Source organism: Kogia breviceps, chromosome 14 (genome assembly GCF_026419965.1).
Source record: "Kogia breviceps isolate mKogBre1 chromosome 14, mKogBre1 haplotype 1, whole genome shotgun sequence".
Classification (NCBI taxonomy): domain Eukaryota; kingdom Metazoa; phylum Chordata; class Mammalia; order Artiodactyla; family Physeteridae; genus Kogia; species Kogia breviceps.
In genome coordinates, this window is record NC_081323.1 from 17,331,952 (window position 1) to 17,352,933 (window position 20,982).

The 20,982-nt window shown below is 43.1% G+C and overlaps 1 protein-coding gene across 27 annotated transcripts in view; it reads left to right on the forward strand.

Moving 5' to 3' along the window:
• The window catches only part of PTPRT (protein tyrosine phosphatase receptor type T), a 1,303,183-nt gene that overhangs the window by 895,618 nt on the left and 386,583 nt on the right, over window positions 1-20,982 (forward strand). For all 27 annotated transcript variants that reach the window (XM_067013228.1, XM_067013229.1, XM_067013240.1 and 24 more), the window contains one exon: window positions 7,299-7,595. In XM_067013228.1, coding sequence (XP_066869329.1) covers window positions 7,299-7,595 — 297 coding nt within the window. The remainder of the gene's footprint in view (window positions 1-7,298; window positions 7,596-20,982) is intronic.

Genomic DNA, 20,982 nt, shown 5'->3' on the forward strand with positions numbered 1-20,982 from the left:
TCAAGACCATACTGGTTAGGGGAAGTCCCCTGGTATTCCAGTTGAGAAGCCCCATCTCCAGAGACAACGCTACATAGCCCAGGTGTTTCTGATACCATGTCTTGATCCACAACCTTCATCTTGCTAATCAGTACACTCAGTGCCAGAAATTGATTGTGGTGGTTGAAATCAGGGGCCTGTCAACTAGCATAAGTATTGTAAATGGACTCTAATTGGTGAAATTGAAAGTATTCAAAATATGTGGGTTGGCCAAAATATTGTGAAAGCGCTTTCTAAATGTACATAACGTAGGAGAAACCAGTAAGGCCTCTAGCTCTTAGCCTTAGGGATGGTATCCAAGCCTTGATTCCTCAACAGTCCTGTGTCACCTGTTGGTTGAGAATGATTCCTGGTTACCGGATATGTCTGTAACGGTACTTGATTTGCCCCTAGACCAGGAGTAGGCAAGGTACAGCCCACAGCCTAGGCTATCTTTTTTTTTTTTTTTTTCATGGAAAGGCATTTTATTTTAAATGTAGCAGTGTGTACGTGTCAATCCCAAACTCCCAGTTTATCTCTATTTTTGTAAATAAGCTTTCATAGAATCACAGCCATGCCCATTTGTCTACACATTTTCCGTGTCTGCCTTTGCATTACAACAGCAGAGACAAATAGCTGAAACAGAGACTGTCTGACTCACAAAGCTTAAAATATTTACTATCTAGACTTTTAACAACAACAACAAAAAGCTTGTCAACTCCTACCTGAGAATACTGTCATAACTGCCTTAAATGAGCCTACATGCAAGATAGGAACCAGGTCACCTAAAAAGACTAAGACAGGTTGCTGAGCTTCATTGAGCTTTATGGAATGGATTGTCTGACCTATTTTGTGCCTGCTTGCTAATAAACATTTGTGTACTAAATGCTCATCTGTGTAGTAGAATTTAGCCAGAGACTTGCTTTTATTATAACCTAATAATGCAGTTATGGAGGAATCGTTAACCCTCGCTCACCTCAGATTTCTTTGGTGGCTTCTGGTTTCTATGAAAAAGAATGTAACGTTGTGCACAAGTCATGATTAAATTGGCTTAGATGAGTTTCCAGCGTAAGGCTGTGTCTTTCTGACATGTGCTGCCTGGAAGCCCAGCACTTTCCCTGCAAAAGCTCCTTCTGGCTTCCATCCTTCACAATTGTCGTGTCTGCATCCCCCTCTAGAGCATGAATCTCTTGAAGGCTAGAACATGTCTGTCTCATTCCCCCGCATCCCTAATGCCTGTCCCATCTCAGAGGTCCAAGACGTGTTTGTAGAAAGGAAAGAATAGATAGAGCTATATCTGAACATGCATTAACAGGACCTTGCTAACTCCAAACTACAGTTGGTTAAAAAGCATGAACCCAGCAGTCAGCTGGACAGAGAACCAGGCCAGGGGTCCACGGTCACCTGCAGGACTTTTGTTTTATCTCAGTGGCTCCCCTGCCTTGCCTCCCTTCTGGAGGTGGGAGCTGTATTTAAGGGAATACAGCTGGGCCAAGTACCATCTGGGAGCTTGGTGGACACTCCCTCCTTAATTCACCTCGTAGCCCCAAAAGGCAGAAGTACCATCCCCGCGTTACACATGAGAAAAATGAGGCAAAGACGCAGATGGGACAAGTGACTTGCTTTAGGTCCAGGTGATGACAGATCCAGCACTCTTTTTTACCATGTCATGATGCCTCCCTGCTTAAGAGTATTTTTTCAGTATTGGGTAAGCCAACGGACGTGTGAATGACATGCCTTCTCTATGACATCGCTGCAAGAGGGTGACCACAGAGTCACCTGATTCTAGTGGCCGGGGTAGGTAGGACCCAGTGACCTTGGATGGTGAGGGTACCAATATCCCTAAGGGAAGCCTCTGGATTCCTGTCCTTGCCTACCTTCATAAGGATGTCTGTGATAATATTTAACGAATTCCTGTCCACCAAACATCTGTAATAAATTAGAGGAGATGGCAGAAAGGAAGCAAGAGAGTAGGTTTGGATGATGCTGAAAGAAGATGGATTTTATTTTTGTTCCTTCTACCTTTTTTCCCTTCGTGTAGCATTTCCATGCAGAAATTGCAAATTAATGGTCACATCGAACTATCTGTCAATGTATTAACTGCTCCTGCAGTATCAAATTAGGTAGGCAATAATGTTTCCAGCTGCCTAGGACTCCATTGCAATTTAATTTGAAAGGAATTCAAATTGCATCTCCAAATGGATAAAAAATTAATTTTACATACAAGCTATCCACCTCCACGTTTCCAGCCCCATGCCCCAAATTATCTCCATTTAGGTTCAACTTTTGAATAGTATGTATGTTACAGCCAACTCCACGTGCAAAGATGAATACATAGAAAATTCATGAATTGGAAATCTGCTTTGCTGCTCCTTTTTTTTAAAATAAGATGTTCTGCCTTGATTAAGGTCATTAGGAGATTCTACAGCTCTTGCCTTTGACAGCAGGAATGGGGGCTGGGTCCATATAAAACAAGAGGCTGGAATTCTAACTGAACCACATGATTACCTTAACAGTTGAAGTATAGAGAGAGCCCTGATTCACCCCTTCACTTACTGCATTTCCCCTGCAGGATGTTAAGACCTTGATTCTGGTTTGGTCTTCAGTTATCCCCTGCTTTCTGGATTTACTCATTCTTCATTTATTAATCAGCTATATGTCCCGTTATAAAAATGAAGAGATCTAGGTGCTCACAGCTTAGCAGGGGAGGTGAGCATGAACCAAGCATGCAAACGTTAATCTGCAATTCGATAAGGACTATGGGAGAAGTGTTAAAGAAAACAGTTGAAAAAAAAAAAGGGGGGGCTTCCCTGGTGGCGCAGTGGTTGAGAGTCCGCCTGCCGATGCAGGGGACACGGATTCGTGCCCCGTTCCAGGAGGATCCCACATGCCCCGCGTAGCGGCTGGGCCCGTGAGCCATGGCCGCTGAGCCTGCGCGTCCGGAGCCTGTGCTCCGCAACGGGAGAGGCCACAACAGTAAGAGGCCCACGTACTGCAAAAAAAAAAAGAAAGAAAAAGAAAACAGATGATGATTCATTCTGCCTGGGCAAGAAAGGCTTTTGGAGAAAGTTACAAAGAAAGGGTGGCATTGGAGGCCGGCCTTGAATATATTGAATAGGGGTCTGCCAGTGGCAGCCCGAGCAGAGGGAAGCATGGAGGTGTAAAAGGATTCAGGATGCAGCACACTCACTCTGCTTTAGGGATGTAGGGTTCAAAGAATGAGCAGTGGAAAATGAGGGAGGGCATTGGGAGGTGGAAGGGTGCATGCTGCAGGTTGGGCTCTGGTATTAGGTTGAAAATGGTGCTGCAGTAAGATCTACCGTGGAAAGGAGAGGAGTGATCAGTGATCAGAAGTGAGGAGGCCCACCCTACCTTCCAGAGGCAGCTGCAGAATAAAGAAGCTTCTGAAGATACGAGTTCGTCAATCACACACACACGTACGTATACACTTGTCCCTAACATATGTAAGAACACAAATGGGTCTGGGACAAGATGCACACACAGACCTGCAGCCTCTTTCCTTCTCCTTTCACCTGACTCCATCCCGCCCCACAAAGGTGTCCTCCTCCAAACAGCCACGCTCTGGTCACCCGTTGGGCCTAGCGGTACGTACATGGAATGTGGTGTGACCTTGGATGGCCAAGTCAAGGGAAGAGGCTCACACAAGCCCCGGAAATGAGTTTGGAGCCACTGGGACAGGGAATTCTAGGCTGTCAGGCGTCTGGAGCCCAGTCCAGAACGGGGAGCATAGGCACCAGGTGGGGACATGGGCCCGTTGACTCCTGCTTCAGGAGGAGGGCAGAGTCTGCAGATGGCCGGAGCGTGCTCCCCAATTCACAGGGCTCAGGACAGGGCCCTCATTGCCACATCTAAGGGCAAAGAGACAGTGAGCCCGGAGGCCAAGCCACTTGTCCATCAGAGGAAGACTTTCCAGCTTCCCAGATAAGCCACACCCTCTTCCCACTGTATGCCATCTCAGTGGCCTGTAGGCTGTTACTCAAGAAGGTCATATGGACGGAGTCTTATCTGGAGGCAGAAACCCTAGGCTCTAGGCTTGGACATATTTACACAAGGGATGTACATTCAACAAACCAATCTCCACTGCACGCACAAGGCTTTCTCAGCAATTTCTAACTTGTTTGTACCAACCGGAATGTAAACCTGAGACTCTCCCTGCTGTAGGCAATTACCGGAGCAGAAGCTGGGTTTGGCATCTGAGGTTTGAGGGGGCTATAGTGAAAGCATGAATGCCTCCGTCATGCATTTTGAAGACTAGTTTCCATCGTGTAGGATTCTAGGACGTTCTCTTGCTTGAATTGAAAAATAGATAAGTTCACCTTAAAGACTCGGTGATGTGCTAGAGGGGACAGAACAGGGGACTGTGGAGTCAAGGGGGTCCAAGCTCAGTTCTCAAAAACAGGTCACCGTCTGTTCATCTCGTTTTAAACAACATGAACTGGCCCATCAACAGACTCAGTGCCATGTGCTGGGGTTGCTGGACAAACAGCACGTGGTCCCTTGCAGCCTGGGAGGAATGATGTATAAAGGAACAAGCAGTTCCTAGAAAGCGTGATGGATGCTGAGTGGGCTGGATAGCTGTGCAAAGTGCTGTGGGAGTCCGGAGCTGGGGACTTAGCTGTTTGGCCCTGGGCAAGTCATGTCCCTTCTTTGGCCTCCGTTCCCTATGTCGGACAGTTGTTTTCAGCACACAACTGCCCAGCCCATAGTTACTGCTTAATAAAGAGCCACTGTCTTGCCCTTTCTTGAATGCAAGTTCTCGAACTTACAGAACACTTTCACCCATGTGTATCTAACCCACAGGGCCACCAAAGGTCTTGTCTTTTGCACTTGAACTGAGATGTCCTTGAACCTCTTAATTCCATAGCCTGAGAAAGCCCAAATCATCTCTCAAGGTGTCAGTAACACACATGGACATGTTTTCCAAGTCCCCTTTGCCTCTGGTCCCTTTGTTCCCATGCGGCACCTTACTTGGCCCAAGTGAGGCATGCAGATCTCAGAAGCCCCAGGAAATCAAATCACAGCCAATCATTTTGTGGTATTTTCAGGACCCTGCTGAAGACTTGGAGTCACATGAGAACAGTCCCATTGGGCTCCACCCCAAAATACACCATCTTGTTCACCCCCATCCTCTCCTATTCAAACCCAGCAGCCAGTGAGTTTATTTTTCTCTTCCTCTAAAGGCTAAGCACAGCCGATCCCAAGGCCCTGGGACTGCAGCATCTACTCCAAACAAGCTTCTTTTTTTTTTGCGGTATGCGGGCCTCTCACTGGTGCGGCCTCTTCCATTGCAGAGCACAGGCTCCGGACGCGCAGGCTCAGTGGCCATGGCCCATGGGCCCAGCCGCTCCGCGGCCCGCGGGACCCTCCCGGACCAGGGCACGAACCCCGCATCGGCAGGCGGATCCCAACCACTGCGCCACCAGGGAAGCCCCAAACAAGCTTCTTAAAGCATTTCTCCAAGAAGGGCCATTCTCTCTAAGAGGAACGCCCACTGTTAGGTAGAGACAATTTTCTCTCTCTCTTTACAGTTCATTTTATACACATTAATGGCCCTCTGAGATTAGCGCAATAATTTCCACTTTATAGATGAAGAAATTAAGGCTCAGAGATGCAATGCCCTTGCCCAAGGTCACACAGCTAGTGAGGTAGCATGGTGGGCGGGGCCAGGGGGGAAGTACACGGATTGAATCTATGGGGAATGCCGATCATAAAAGAAGTTACCTTTCTATCGTAACAAGTGCCTCAACCTTATAGAATGAGCTTTACATATGGGGATTAAAAAAAGAAAAGTTTTGGTTTTTATTATCTGTTTTGCACAAAAACATCTATTTAATTTGTGTAAAGTGTAAATAGAATATTCGTGATAAAATAAACATAGCCAATGTTATATATGGGGGTCTGGGACCAAGATCTGTAGGGAGAGATGGGATGGGAGACAGCACTAGGGTGAGAAGGCATGATCAGATCTGTTTTTATTTTTTTTAATTAAAGTATAGTTGATTTACAATGTTGTATTAGTTTCCGGTGTACAACAAAGTGATTCAGTTATATATATATATTCCTTTTCATATTCTTTTCCATTATGGTTTATTACAAGATATTGAATATAGTTCCCTGTGCTACACAGTAGGACCTTGTTGTTTCTATGTATAATAGTGTGCATCTGCTAATACCAAACTCCTAATCCTTCCCTCCCTGGAACCCCCTCCTCCTTGGCAACCACAAGTCTGTTCTCTATGTCTGTGAGTCTGTTTCGTAGGTAAGTTTATTTGTGTCATATTTTAGATTCCACATATAAGTGATATCATATGGTATTTGTCTTTCTCTTTCTGACTTACTTCGCTTAGTGTGATAATCTCTGGGTACATCCATGTAGCTGCAAATGGCATTATTGCTTTCTTTTTTATGGCTGAGGAATATTTCATTGTATATGTATACTACATCTTCTTTATCCATCCCTCTGTCAATGGACATTTAGGTTGTTTCCATGTCTTGGCTACTGTGAATAGTGCTGCTGTGAACATAGGGGTACATGTATCTTTTTGAATTACAGTTTGTCTGGATATATGCCCAGGAGTGGGATTGCTGGATCAGATCTGTTTTTAGAATGATGCCCCTGGAGGGGCCTGTTTGGAAAAAAGTGGAGAGGAAAGAAGGAAGGGTTGAGGACTGTTGTGAGAGGCTAGGAAAGGATGAGTTGTGTTGTCATTGGAAGGAAGGGACATTCCAAGGCACTGTCAATGGGTTACGGTGACCTGTTGAGGATGCTGTGTGTTGAGGATACGATTTAATTTCTAGACTGTGCACCTTGGTGTGGTGAACTAAAGAAATGGGGCTGGTTTCTCAAGGGGAGGGGATGTGGCCAGATGAAATGTAAAGAGGCAGATCAGAACTCCAGCATCCTTCTCAATTAGCATTTCCCCAAAGTGTTGTGTGTGGTGTTAATGGTACCCAACATGGTTTTTGGTGGTACCCTGATGAAAAGAACTTTGCATTGTTTTAAATGGTAAACATTTATTTATGGCAAGTGATTCAGGTTTTCCCTTTAAATAGTTATGTTTTCTTTTAGATGCCTTATTTAAAAAAGAGGGAGTTTGATTTACAGAAAAATGTTAATTAAATTATACCCTAGGTGATGAAATCAGAAAGGCAGTGGCTGAGTGATTGGGCTGAGTTTGAAGAGCTGTTTTAGCGGGGCCTCCATCCCACCTTCCTGACAGCCTCCTCAGAGCCCTGTGTCTTGCGTGTGTGTCTTGCAGACCCGGTGCACGGCCCGCAAAACGTGGAGATCGTGGACATCCGAGCCCGGCAGCTGACGCTGCAGTGGGAGCCCTTCGGCTACGCGGTGACCCGCTGCCACAGCTACAACCTCACGGTGCAGTACCAGTACGTGTTCAACCAGCAGCAGTACGAGGCCGAGGAGCTCATTCAGACCTCCTCCCACTACACCCTGCGGGGCCTGCGCCCCTTCATGACCATCCGACTGCGGCTGCTGCTGTCCAACCCCGAGGGCCGGATGGAGAGCGAGCAGCTGGTGGTGCAGACAGAGGAGGATGGTGAGTGCAGCGGTGCGCATGCTCACTCGGGAACGGGGATGCCAGACCTGCTTGGCGGGGGGCGGGGCCATGCCTAGCGGTTAGGAGGTTTTATTTTTCCTGCGTCTTTCGTCTCTCTGTTGGTATATCAGCCCCTTTTCTAAGCTCTTCAATAAAGCACCACACAGGCTGTGCAGTGCACAACTCCAAGGGGTGCTGTCCCCCTAGACAATGGCAACTTTGTCGCAGACACACGCTCAAGTTTGACCTTTCTACATCCCCATCTCTCTTCTCACTTTATACCACCTGCTACGCCAGCGTTTAACCACACCGATGCCTCCCGAAAGAGAAGCTGTGAATTGATAGTATTGTTGAAGCATGTTGAATTTGGGAGTCAGACGGCTCTGGATTCTGTAAGAATAAGGATCAGAAAATAGACTTAAAGAACTTGGCACACACATTGAATGCACCCAGAACCGCATATTCACCTGCGTGTCCTACAGGCGTCTTCAAAAGTACCCAGAAACGAACTGTCTCCTCTTCTATAGGGACTTCTCTCCCTGTGTTCCTCACGTCAATGAACTGCATCTACTAAGTCAAGATAAACACCAGAAGTCAGCCTGGGTGCCTCCATCTCTCCCTCCCCATCCCCCGGCTCCACGCCCACAAGGTTCCGATGAGTTTGCTTTCTGCAGTTTATCTTTCAGCATTCCTCTTAAGACTCCAAGAAGAGAGAGCCACATATACTTTCTAGAACACATCTCTTTTTCCCGCCCTTGTCTCTTTGCCCATGCCGCTCTGCTTCTCCTGCTCAGAATGACCTCTCTCCTCCACATTTGTGGGACAAATTCTATTTATAATCTTTCAAGTCTTTGCTCACGTGCTACTTCCTCCAGAAGCTTTCCCTGAGCGCCCCGAGCCAACTTGGGTGTTCCTTCTCAGACCCCTGCTGTATTTTGCATATAACTCCACCACGATGGTTATGTGATTTATGGTAGGACAGGACTTGCTCGTTCTAGGACTTATCTAAGAAACACTTCTCTGCGACGGTATTTCAGTTTTCCTTCCAGCCAGACTGCTTCTGGCCTCGAGGGGTGTCTTTAGTTAGTTTCCTGGCATCAGACTCATGTGGATTGATCTGCAAATGATCGATTAAGGAAGGTTTCCCAGGGGAGACTGGGGAGGGAGTGGGGGAAGCAGGGCAGTGAAGGGGAGGAAGCCCAGGTACAGGTTCAGGCCAAATCCAGGGGGCTGTGACCTGGGCCTGCAGGAGAACTCTATAGGGCAGGTCATGTATCACTATCGTTCCAAATCACGGCTGCCAGCCAATGGTTAGGTCTGGAATGGGGATGGAGGACTGGGAAGTAAATTCTCAGGAACTTTTGGCTTTCTACACATGCAGACAAAAAATCGAAGGGCACAAAAATGGCATAAAGTGATTAGAAGGGTTCCAGGCAGAACTCTGTCATTGTTACTACATGAGGCAAATCCTCACACTTGACTCAAAGGAGAGCCTCTTCGATGGCGGTCCTGTCTAGTACTCTTATTTCATATAAGCAAGTCGAAGGACCCCTGAGTGATGGCCCCTGGTGGGATCCAGACCCACATCCTCAGCTGCAGAGTCCCACAAGGAGATAGAGGAAGGAGCTCCAGCCTCTCACCTTGTCTCCCAATTCTCACATCACCCCGTCCCCTCCTAGACCTGGAAGTTTTATCAAACCTGCCTTCGTAACAAACCCTTCCCTATCCCCTTTAAATTCATCCTCAGAGCCAGTCTGTTTGTAGCCCCTGTAGACTGTGCCTCTAGGTAGCAGTAGGGACTCAGCCTCTGTCACTTTGTTTCCCCATCTTCCTATCTTGTAATGAACCTCAGTCTTCTGTGGGTACACCTCTCCCCGAGATCAACTTCTCCAGAAGACCTGAGTGCCCTGTTTCCCATGAACCTGTTCCCATCCATCCTCCAACAGAGAGGGTCAGACATCTCATCTTGGCTTCATTTTGCAGCCCAGGACATGTGGCCCTGGATTTAGCTTCTGATGAAGCTGCCAAAACTTTCCCAAGATCTGGCTCCATTGTTTCAAAAATGTACAGCCCCTTCCTCCAGCAGGTAGAATAATGCCCTCTTTGAGAAGGAAGACTCTGGAGCCAGATACGCCTGGAGCAATTTGCTTAACCTCTCAGTGCCTTGGTTCCTCATCTATAAAAAGGAGATAGTAATAGTACCTACCTTACAGATAGTTGTGCTCATTAAAAAGGATGGTGTATATAGAAATTGGAATCATGCTCATCAGATTATATAAGTTTTCATTAAATGTAGCTACTACATTTGCACTAAAAAAAAAAAAAAAAAAAATTCTTGACAAAGAATGCTCTAGCACAACCAATCCAGAAAGCACCCACCCATCTCTGCAGAGCTATAGACATCCACTGTTAACTGGTTGTAGATTATGACATCAACTTGCAAGGAGTGGCGATGTGGTCAGTGCCTGGTTGGAGAAGCAGAGTTGGGGCAAGTAGGGTGGGTTTAGTGACAAGTGTTCATGAGGGATCTGGTTGTTAGACAGGGAGGAGCCACTGTTGAGAACCAGCATGAAAACTCAGGCTGCAGAAGATGAACAGGAGGCTTTGGCCCAGGAACAGCTCAGGGCATTTTTTGCCAAGATGCTCTGCCCACCTTGGGCTGCTTTTTGAGGATTACCTACATGTGCAACAGCAAATCCCAAATCCCATCCTTAAGGCCTGCCTCAGCCTCTCCCGTTCTTCTTGTCATCAGGAAAAGAAAAATCACAAGGCCTTTATCAAAACAAATTGAGAGCAGCAACGCTTTGAAATTAAATTTTAATCAAACACCATTAATATCACATCCATTCCTGCTCTACCGAGATGTGCGGCCATTATCACAGTAAACACAGCAACATTAAGACACCAGGCCTCCATCTTACAGCCCTCCTGAGGCCCCACCTCAGGAACCACCGGGTTGCAGGAAAGTCTCAGAAGAGCACAGTGCCCTCTGCATGCCTGGATTAGGTTCCATTTCTCCTAAAGAGGGGAGAGGCACCATCTCTGTTTGCCCGGAGCTCATTCACCTCAAGGTCGAGCTGGGGATGAAGCTCAGCTCTAGTCCATTAACCGAAACCCGCTTTGGGGAACCAAGGTGCAGCCTTGCAGATTGAGCTGACTGGACTCACGCTTCTTTCATCTGTGCTACAAAATTGTCTTCTGGGGAATATACGGAATTTGTCATTTCATCACCCCGGTGCTTTCGTGAGCGTGTGAAGTAATCCACCACTGGTGAGAGGAGGTCATGGCCACTGAGCCCTGTTGCTTCATCTGGGAGGTCATCGTTAATAAGAGACTAAACAGGTTCTTTATTTTTCCCCTTTTCTTCACAAATGTCTCATACAAAACTGTGACTCATTTATTGGGTGGTTACTTCTCTGCCTTCAACCAGACCACAGCCAAGACTGTGAAACGGAATCTAGACACCCATAAGCATGTTATATTTTATACAATGACTCATACCCAAGATCTTACTTTGAAATGTTTCAAAACCATAGAAAAATTGAAAGAATAGTACAAACGAGATCTGTAAAACCTTCACTAGATTCAACATTTCTGAACACCTTGCTATCTATTTTTTCATATATATATATATATATGATACCTAGGTATGATATATTTGATATAGAAATATATATAAACATACATATAATATTTTTAACTCTTTGAAAGTAAGTGGCAGAAATCATGATACCTGACCCCTAAATTCTTTAGCATACATGACATGACCTAAGGATAAGGACATTCTCCTCCATACCCACAATACCATAGAACATCTAAGAAATTGTGCATTAATTTTAAAATAAACAGATAACCCACATTCATATTTCCAGTAATATTAAACCTGATTTTATGTGACAAACCAGAATATGAGACATGTTTGACAAAAATGCTATATGGGTTGGTGATGTATATTTCTCACTGTATCATGTCAAGAGGTACATAATGTCAGGGACCCCCTCTACTGATGTTGCTGCCTTGGTCCCTTAGATAAGATGGGGACCACCCAGTCCCTCCACAGAAAATGCAGCACCTTTTCTCTTTGTAAATTAGCTCACCTGTGCAGTGATGCTTTGAGATCCTTGAGGATCCTATTCCCCAAGAACATTTTTTTTTTAATTGAAGTATGGTTGATTTACAATGTTGTGTTAATTTCTTCTGTACAGCAAAGTGACTCAGTTTTACATATATATATATATATTCTTTTTCATATTTGTTTCCATTATGGTTTGTCACAGGATATTGAATATATCAATAGTTCCCTGTGCTATACAGTAGGACCTTGTTGTTTATCCATCCAATATATAACAATTTGCCTCCGCTAATCTCAAACTACCAGTCCTTCTCTCCTGTACCCCCTTTCCCCCTTGGCAACCACAAGTCTGTTCTCTATATCTGTGAGTCTGTTTTTGTTTCATAGATATGTTGATTTGTCTCATATTTTAGATTCCACATATAAGTGATGTCATATGGTATTTGTCTTTCTCTTTCTTACTTTGCTTAGTATGATAATCTCTAGGTCCATCCATGTTGCAGCAGATGGCATTATTTCATCCTTTTTGATAGCTGAGTAATATTCCGTGTGTGTGTGTGTGTGTGTGTGTGTGTGTGTGTGTGTGTGTGTGTATCACATCTTCTTTATCCATTTGTCTGTTGATGGACACTTAGGTTGCTTCCATATCTTGACTCTTGTAAATAGTGCTGCTATGAACATTGGCGTGCATATATCTTTTTGGATTAGAGTTTTGTCTGGGTATATGCCCAGGAGTGGGATTGCTGGATCATGTGGCAACCCTCTTTTTAGTTTTTTGAGGAACCTCCATACTGTTTTCCATAGTGGCTGCACCAATTTACATTCCCACCAACAGTGTAAGAGGGTTCCCTTTTCTCCACACCCTCTCTAGCATTTGTTATTTGTAAACTTTTTAAATGATGGCCATTCTGACTAGTGCGAGGTGGTACCTCATGGTAGTTTTGATTTGCATTTCTCCAATAATTAGTGATGTTGAGCATCTTTTCATGTGCCTATTGGCCATCTGTATGTCTTCTTTGGAGAAATGTCTATTTAAGTCTTCTGCCCATTTTTTAATTGGGTTGTTTGTTTTGTTGTTGAGTTGTATGAGCTGTTTGTATATTTTAAAAATTAAGCTCTTGTTGGTCACATCATTTGCAAATATTTTCTCCCATTCTGTGGATTGTCTTTTCATTTTGTTTATGGTTTCCTTTGCTGTGCAAAGGCCTGTAAGCTTGATTAGGTCCCATTTGTTTTTTTGTTTTTTGGGTTTTTTTTTTGCGGTACGCGGGCCTCTCACTGTTGTGGCCTCTCCCGTTGCAGAGCACAGGCTCCGGACGCGCAGGCTCAGCGGCCATGGCTCACGGGCCCAGCCGCTCCGCGGCATGTGGGATCTTCCCAGACCGGGGCACGAACCCGTGTCCCCTGCATCGGCAGATGGACTCTTAACCACTGTGCCACCATGGAAGCCCTTGTTTGTTTTTTTAAGAGTTTTTTGATGTGGACTATTTTTAAAGTCTTTATTGAATTTGTTACAACATTGCTTCGGTTTTTTTTTCTTTTTTTTGGTTTTTGGCCACAGGCATGTGGGGTCTTAGCTCCCTGACAAGGGATCAAAACTGCACCCCTTGCATTGGAAGGTGAAGTCTTAACCACTGGACCACCAGGGAGGTCCCAGTCCCCACTTGTTTTTTGTTTGTTTTTGTTTTTATTTCTACTGCCTTGGGGGACTCACCTAAGAAAACATTGGTATAATTTATGTCAGAGAATGTTTTGCCTATGATCTCTTCTAGGAGTTTTATGGTGTCACATCTTATGTTTAAGTCTTTAAGCCATTTTGAGTTAATTTTTGGTGTGAGGGTGTGTTCTAACTTCATTGATTTACGTGCAGCTGTCCAATTTCCCCAGCACTACTTGCTGAAGAGACTTTTTCCCATTTAATATTCTTGCCTCCTTTGTCGAAGATTAATTGACCATAAGTGCATGGGTTTATTTCTGGGCTTTCTATTCTGTTCCATTGATCCGTATGTCTGTTTTTGTGCCAGTACGGCACTGCTTTGATTACTGAAGCTTTGTAGTATTCTCTGAAGTCTGGGAGGGTTATGCCTCCTGCTTTGTTCTTTTTCCTCAAGATTGCTTTGGCAATTCCGGGTCTCCCCAAGAACTTTTGACCCAATGGTTTTAACACTCCTTGATAATCCTCTCCTGCATCAATTATTATGCTGATATTTACAAAAGGGTGCTCTAAATCCAGCATTCCCTCTACATGTATTACTTTGCATTCTTCTTTATAAAAGAGCTTTTCTCTCCTCATCCCCCTCCCCATTTTTTTTCCCTGTTGACTCGTGGGTCATTTTTTTTTCCTCAGTGTATTAAAATCCATTACTATGATTATTCTTTTCAATGCTCAAACTGTCTCAAATATGGCTAGTGAGAGTCCCTTCAGATTGGCTCCTAGGTCCTTTGGACATGCTCTCATTAGTCTTCCTTGCTTCTGGTGCAACAAAATATTCCAGACTCTCCTTGTAATGTCTCTGCCCCAGACCTGGAGTTAACCACTTATCTGAGGATTTCTAGTTGTTTTCAGAGATGCATCTTAGTTGTGCTCAATGGGGTGTCATTGCCGCTAGGCTCTTCAAGAAGGTAGAGCTGGGGAATATAATTTTATCTGTTTTAAATCATGAGCTCACATTAATTCAAATCCAACACCTCAGGATTCTTCTGCACTTGCCCTCAATCCATATATATCTATCTCCCTCCTCCCACAGTGAAAACCCCCAACATTCACATATTTTTTCATTTGTTCCATGCTACAATACACACAAAGTAGTCTCAGAATTACAATACCAGTCCTCCTAACAAACAAGAAAACTACTAAATTAGGTTACAGATTTTCTTTTTAGTTTTTCTCTCCTTGAGTAGTCATGATACCATATCCAAAAGTTCATTCTTTTCTCTGGATGGTTATATTATCAATTTGATTCCCTATTATGTTCATTTATTTCAGTTTTAAGGTCTGCCTTCTCCCCATCCTTTTTTGTTTAATGTCATTGTTTCTAACATCAAAACAGTTTCTTGGTTCAAAAGTCAAAACTGTATAAAAAGGTACACTCAGAGAAGAATTGCCAGCGTCTCTCTTTCACACTGTTCATATCTGCACCTGAAAGGTAACCATTTGTATTTATTTCAGATATATCTTTCCTATAGTTCATTTTGCAAAAAAGTAAAAATTATCTTTATTTCTCTTATTTTTATATAAAAGATAGCATAGTAGGTATACTCTGCATCTTGTGTTTTTGTTCACTTAATATATCCTTGAAATCAGTCCATGTCGGTTTGTACAGATTTGTGTCATTCTTTTTTATAGCTGTGTGGGACTTCATTATGTGGATATACCATGGTTAATTAGGGTCCTGTGGACACTTGGTTGTTCCCATTATTTGCTATGACAAATAATACTGTATCCAGTATTGTGCATATGTTGTTTGGTATTATGGAGATGTATTTTCATGAGAAGTTCCTGAAAGTTGGATTACTGGGGTCAGTGGGTAAATGCATATGCATTTTTGTTAGATGATGACAGATTCTCCTCCATAGAAGTCCTTATCATTTTACATTTTCATCAACAATGTAGGTTTGTTTAATCTTAACACCAAACATGAAAAAGCAAACAGTATCATTTTTCTTATTTTGCAATAAGGAATGTAGATTCCCATATAATTTATAGTAATTGTATAAAAATCTAATTTATTATAATTAATCATATAGTATATAATATATTAACATAATATGCTTGATCACATTTAATATATCCTTAATCACATATATTACATATATTATTGCATTTAGTATAAGATATGTACTTTCATCATAGAGAAAACTGATATTTTAGGAATGAGTGCTTGTATTTTATGTGCATTTCTAACAAGGTTAATTATCTGGTTTCTCAGGTCACATGAAGCTAGAAGGAGGCTGCATGTTGCTAGGGACATGTACTTGTACAGTGAGAAGAAACAGTAACAAGAGGCTGCATGTTGCTAGGGACGTATACTTGTACAGTAACAAGATGCAGTAACAAGAGGCTGCATGTTGCTAGGGACGTGTACTTGTACAGTAACAAGATGCAGCACATAAAATCTGGATAAGAGGACAGTGAGAAGAAAAGTATAAAAAGTGATAACAGCAAGGCAATAAGTAATGAAATCCATAGTCATTCAGTTAAGGATGAAAAGCTATAAACATCTTAGTAAGTGCTGAGCCATCATTTAATTAGGGCTCAGTACATTTTTAATGTTTGCAGAGATGACCTTGAGCTATCATAAAAGGTAAGGAGAAGTGCAATTACAGTTTTTGAATGTCCATTATGAGCTAAGTGTTGTGCTGACACTCTCCATTCATACAGTCAGTTGCCAAATACTGTGATGTAGGTGCTACTGATACCGGGTGGAAGAGAAATCTGAGGCTCAGAGAGTTTAAGGAACCTGTCTAAGGCTACTAAGTAACAAATGGCAGAGCCAATAAGTAGATCCCAAAATCTTATCTGTGCTTTTCCCCCAACCCTATCTAAGATACAATCCTATTCCTGGCCAGTATCTCCCTAAACACTCTCTCTGTTTTATCCTTTTCTGTAGTACTTATCATTACCTGAAATACTGTGTGTGTGTATGTGTGTGTTTATGGTCTGCCTGGCACATAGTAGATGCTCATTAACTATTTGTTGAATGAATAGCTAATATCGAAATCCATGCCTCTTTCATGATATCACGGGGCCCTGCTTATATATGCTAAGAAGGTAAAGACGTGTATAATATATTTTATTTACACTCAAAACCAGCTGATACTGGCTTGATAGAGCTAATCATTAGCCTCTCTTCTAACCTCTGAACCCAGTGATATCACATTCACTGCTTAAAATCAACCACAGTGGAGATATTTATACCATGGAAATCAGGAAACATATTGAGGTTTTATTGTGTTTTGTTTTCCTGGAGAGCTGGCTGTGAAACATTTACTAATAGCCCACTGTATAGTTCCATTAAAAAGGTATGTTTGACACCTTAAGATATAAAAATTTATCCAGAAAAAAATTATCTTTCCTCCACCAAGACTGGAAATTACAAAGTGGATTGAAATTGTTTAAATCTATCTTGTCTCTATAAGACTCACAGACTCCTCTGAGCCATTTTCAAATTATTTCAACTTTTAAGTTAGTTCTCAGCCTCTATAATGAACAACAACCAACTAACCAACCAATATGGCACCTGGAATGGAGAGGCAAAAAAAAATAAATTTAAAAAAAAACAAAACAACCTAGACAAGATGATAGGAAGGAAAACTTGTGCTGACTGTGCAGGGCTCTGTGCTTTTACATAAACTGACTTGTTACTTCTCACAACTACCCTCAAAGTTCACCATTACCCCCACTTTTCAGACGTGAAAGTGGAGGGGAAGAAAGAAGAGGAAAGAATAAGATAGGAGAAGAGAGGAGAAAACTTCCCTTGATAACACTCTGTCCTCCTTTATGTTGAAATGAAAATTTCCCTTAAATTACCACCTGAATTTTAGGCACAAGAAAACATCTGGTTTAATTACAGTGAATTTACATGAACCTACTGACAAGAAGCACAGTTAAAATTAGCAATTTTAGTGTGCTTTTTTTTAAAAAGAGAATGAAATTATAAAGTAATTAACCTTTGTTGTAGAACTCTATCAAAGGGATGGAAAGTTCCGTGCTGTTAGATAGAAAAAGAAATGAAATTGTGGGGAGGGAATATGTGGATCCACTAAAGAATTATGAAAAAAAAAAAAAAAAAAGAAGGGTAAAGCAACTTAGAAGATAAGACAAAACAGGAATCTTTCCTCAAGAAGTCTTTTCACAGTGAGTAAGACGGGGAAGAAAAAGACCTAGCTGAATCAAAAGAAAGTACAGTTAGCCCTCTGTATCTGTGGATTCCATATCTGTGGATTCCATATCTGCAGATGGATTTCGAAATCAATGCACGGTTGGTTAAATCCTCCCACGAGGAACCCCCAGTGTGGAAGGTCAACTGCACTGCGCCGTTTTATATAAATAATATAGCTTCAGTGGATTTTGTTATTTTGTTATCCTGGATCCAATTCCTGCGGACACCGAGAGTGGACTGTAATTCAGCTTCATGGAAAAGGACTTCTTGACTTGTGGAGTGGTCATGTGATGTGGTAAAAAGAGCCTCAGCCTGGGGCCGAGATGTGCTGATTTTTCCACTAGTAGGTGACTTTAGTTTGACTGTCTTTAAGCTTTTCTAAACTCACATATCTACCAGGTGATGGAAGAAAAGGGTGATTCAGAAAATACTTTGGAGTCAGAGGGATCTGGGCTATATCTAGGCTCCATTCACTACTTTGTTGTGTAACCTTGATTAAATTACTTGCATTCTGTACATTTTAGTGCCCCCATCTGTAAAATGAGGATGGTCATCCCACCAGTTTCTATATGGTGTCCTATGTGAAAGTGTACACATAAAGCATTTAATTTACTCTCTGCCAAGAGCTATATTAAGTGGTGTGTGGCCAGTACCAGCCTCGGCAGACTGCTTCTAACCAAGGGTGTGTGACTTGGAAAAACCAAACCAGTGATCTATGCAAGATTTCTGTTAGTTATGGGCAGGGGACCATCTTAAAATTACCTATAATACCTCTGTAATCCCAATTTCAAACATCTCACTCTGGCCGTAGAAACGAATGGGTGTGGCAGTGTTCCAGTGGAATTTTATTTACAGAACAAGCAGCTGGTTGCATTTGGCAGTGGCCATAGCTTGTTGACCCTTGATCCACACTCATTCCTCTAATTACTTCCTCCAGTCCTTTGGCTTTAAAATCTATCCATATGCTAATGATTTCTCCAGTTGACATCTCCAGGCCAGACCTCTCCCCTGCCCTCCGGAGTCATTTATCCAAATTATCCAGTCATTTATCCTGTTAGACCTGTCCACCTGCATTGCTAATCAGCCACTGGAATTAAACACGTCCACAGCTGGCCTGATCATCCTTCAGCCACCACCAGTCTCATTCTCCTCATGCTCTTCTCCACCTCAGTTAATGGCAGCTCCATTGTATCAGTGGCTCAAGTCAGAAACCTTGATTCCTCACTTCTGTCACATCTGAAGTCCTGGATTGCAAACTCCAGGGAACATACCTATTCTCTATGATTGGCGCCCCCTTGCTTTGTGCAAAGCATCCCTGTTCACTCCCCACATCCCATCCATAAGCACACTCTCTTGACTTGTCCATCAATATATAGCAAGACCCTGATCATTTTTTACAGCCTCTACTGCTAGCTCTTTGGTCCAAGCCACTGCAGTCTCCAACCTGTATTTTTAGAGTGGCCTCCACAATGGCCTTTCAGCTTTAGCCCTGGCCCCTGCTCTGTTTTCTCAACACAGTGGCCAGAAGGATCTTACTAAACCATGAGGCAAATCACAACATCACCCCTCTGTGCTTAACCTTCCAGTGGTTTCTTGTGTTACTGAGATTAAAAGCACAAGTCCTTAGGATGGCTCACGAGGTCCTGTGTGACCACGCTGATGCGGAAAACTTGGCCTCTGTGTACTGGTGCCAAATAGAATCTCAGAGTTTTGGGTGAAGTACAAAAGACTAGCTTTATTAGCTTTACTGCTTTGCCAGGCAAAGGGGAACACAGCGGCCTCATGCCCTCCAAAATCTGTGTCCCCCAATCTGGGAGGATTTGGTGAGGAGTTTTATAGCAGTAGTTCAAGAGTGGGGTTGCTGATAAGATTAAGGTGTGTGCAGGATCTGCACTCCTTTAATCTGATTTCAGGTAGTCTCCTCCTAATGAGCCTTTCTGGTTCCTTTAATTTGGCCTCAGGTGGTCTCTTGATGAGGTTATCAAACTGTGATCTTATTTGAAATGAAGAATGCTAACATCTTACATTTGTTGGGGGTTTTAGTTCTGTAAAGAATGCAAAGATATTGTTCCATGCATCCCTTGAGGCAGAACCAGGACCCTGCCCCAAGGCTGCACTCTTGTTTCTTGGCTGCTCCTCCCTTGTCTCTGTCTGCATCCCCTCCCTTCCCTGATTATTACCTGTTTGAAGCTGCCCTTTGGAACTCAGGGCAGGTCAGGGAGGCTAGACTCTGTTCCCTACAAACAAGGAACAGGGGGCACAGAAAGGCTTCTGTGCCCAGGAGCCCCACAGGGTCCTGCCTGGTTTTAATACTACCACTTTTCTGGTTGCCTATCTGACCTCATCTTCTTCTATGTCTGCCTTACTACATAAATCCAGTCACTGTTCTCCTCAGATGTGCCAGGTGTGTCCCTGCCTCAGGACATTTGCATTTGCCATTCCTTCTGACTAGAATAACCTTCACACAAAAAAACAGGGCTGGTTTCTTCACCTCCTTCATGTCTTCGCTCAAATGTCATCTTTCAGGTGAATCTTCCTCAACCTTTCTATTATAAACTGGACTTTTCTAACACCAGACTCCTTGTCCCTCTTCCCTGCTCTGTGTATCTCCCTAGGATTTATCATTGACATGCTGCCTATTTCACTCTACATTTAATTATCTCTCTTCTCCCACTTGCATGTATACCAAAGAGACAATGATGGTTTTTTTCTATTTGTGTTTACTGGTACCTCCAAGCACTTAGAACAGTGCCAGGTAGATTATAGACATGTGATAAATATATTATTGAATGAATAAATCATGAGAATCTCCTCAAAGACAAAATAGATTTTTAAATAATTTACCATAGAAATCAGAAGAAAATTTTAGAAAGCTGTTAAATATGCTCAGTAAGCTACGAGAAGATACGGCTTCTATGATTAGCAGTACGACACTATTCAGAGACTGTAGATAGAGGGAAGGACACCAAAGGAAATAGTAACAATTCTGATTCTGCAAAAGAATCAAATTGGTGATCTCCAGGCTGCACTAGAGCAGTTCTCAGAGAATGTGATGGGACCAGGGGGAGGAGCAAACACACAAAGTGTAAATCACCACAACAGCTATGAAGGAGGTACTATTTTAATCCTCATTTTAAAGTAAGGAAACTGAATCATTTTAAATCAAGGAAACTGAGTCACAGAGAGGTTAAGCAACTTGCCTCAGGTTGTACAACAAATAAGTGGTGAGAATGGGACATAAACCCAGACAGTCTGGCTCAGCCCATGATGTTAGTACTACATTACAGATCTGCATGATGAAAATGAGAGTTTTGATTCAAGATGGTCATCTGATCATTCTTAAACTACCTTCCCAAAGGAATAGAAAAATGCCTTTCATTCTGCCCTGAGAACTATAAGAGGATGCCATACCCATGCCAGAGGAATTAATGCA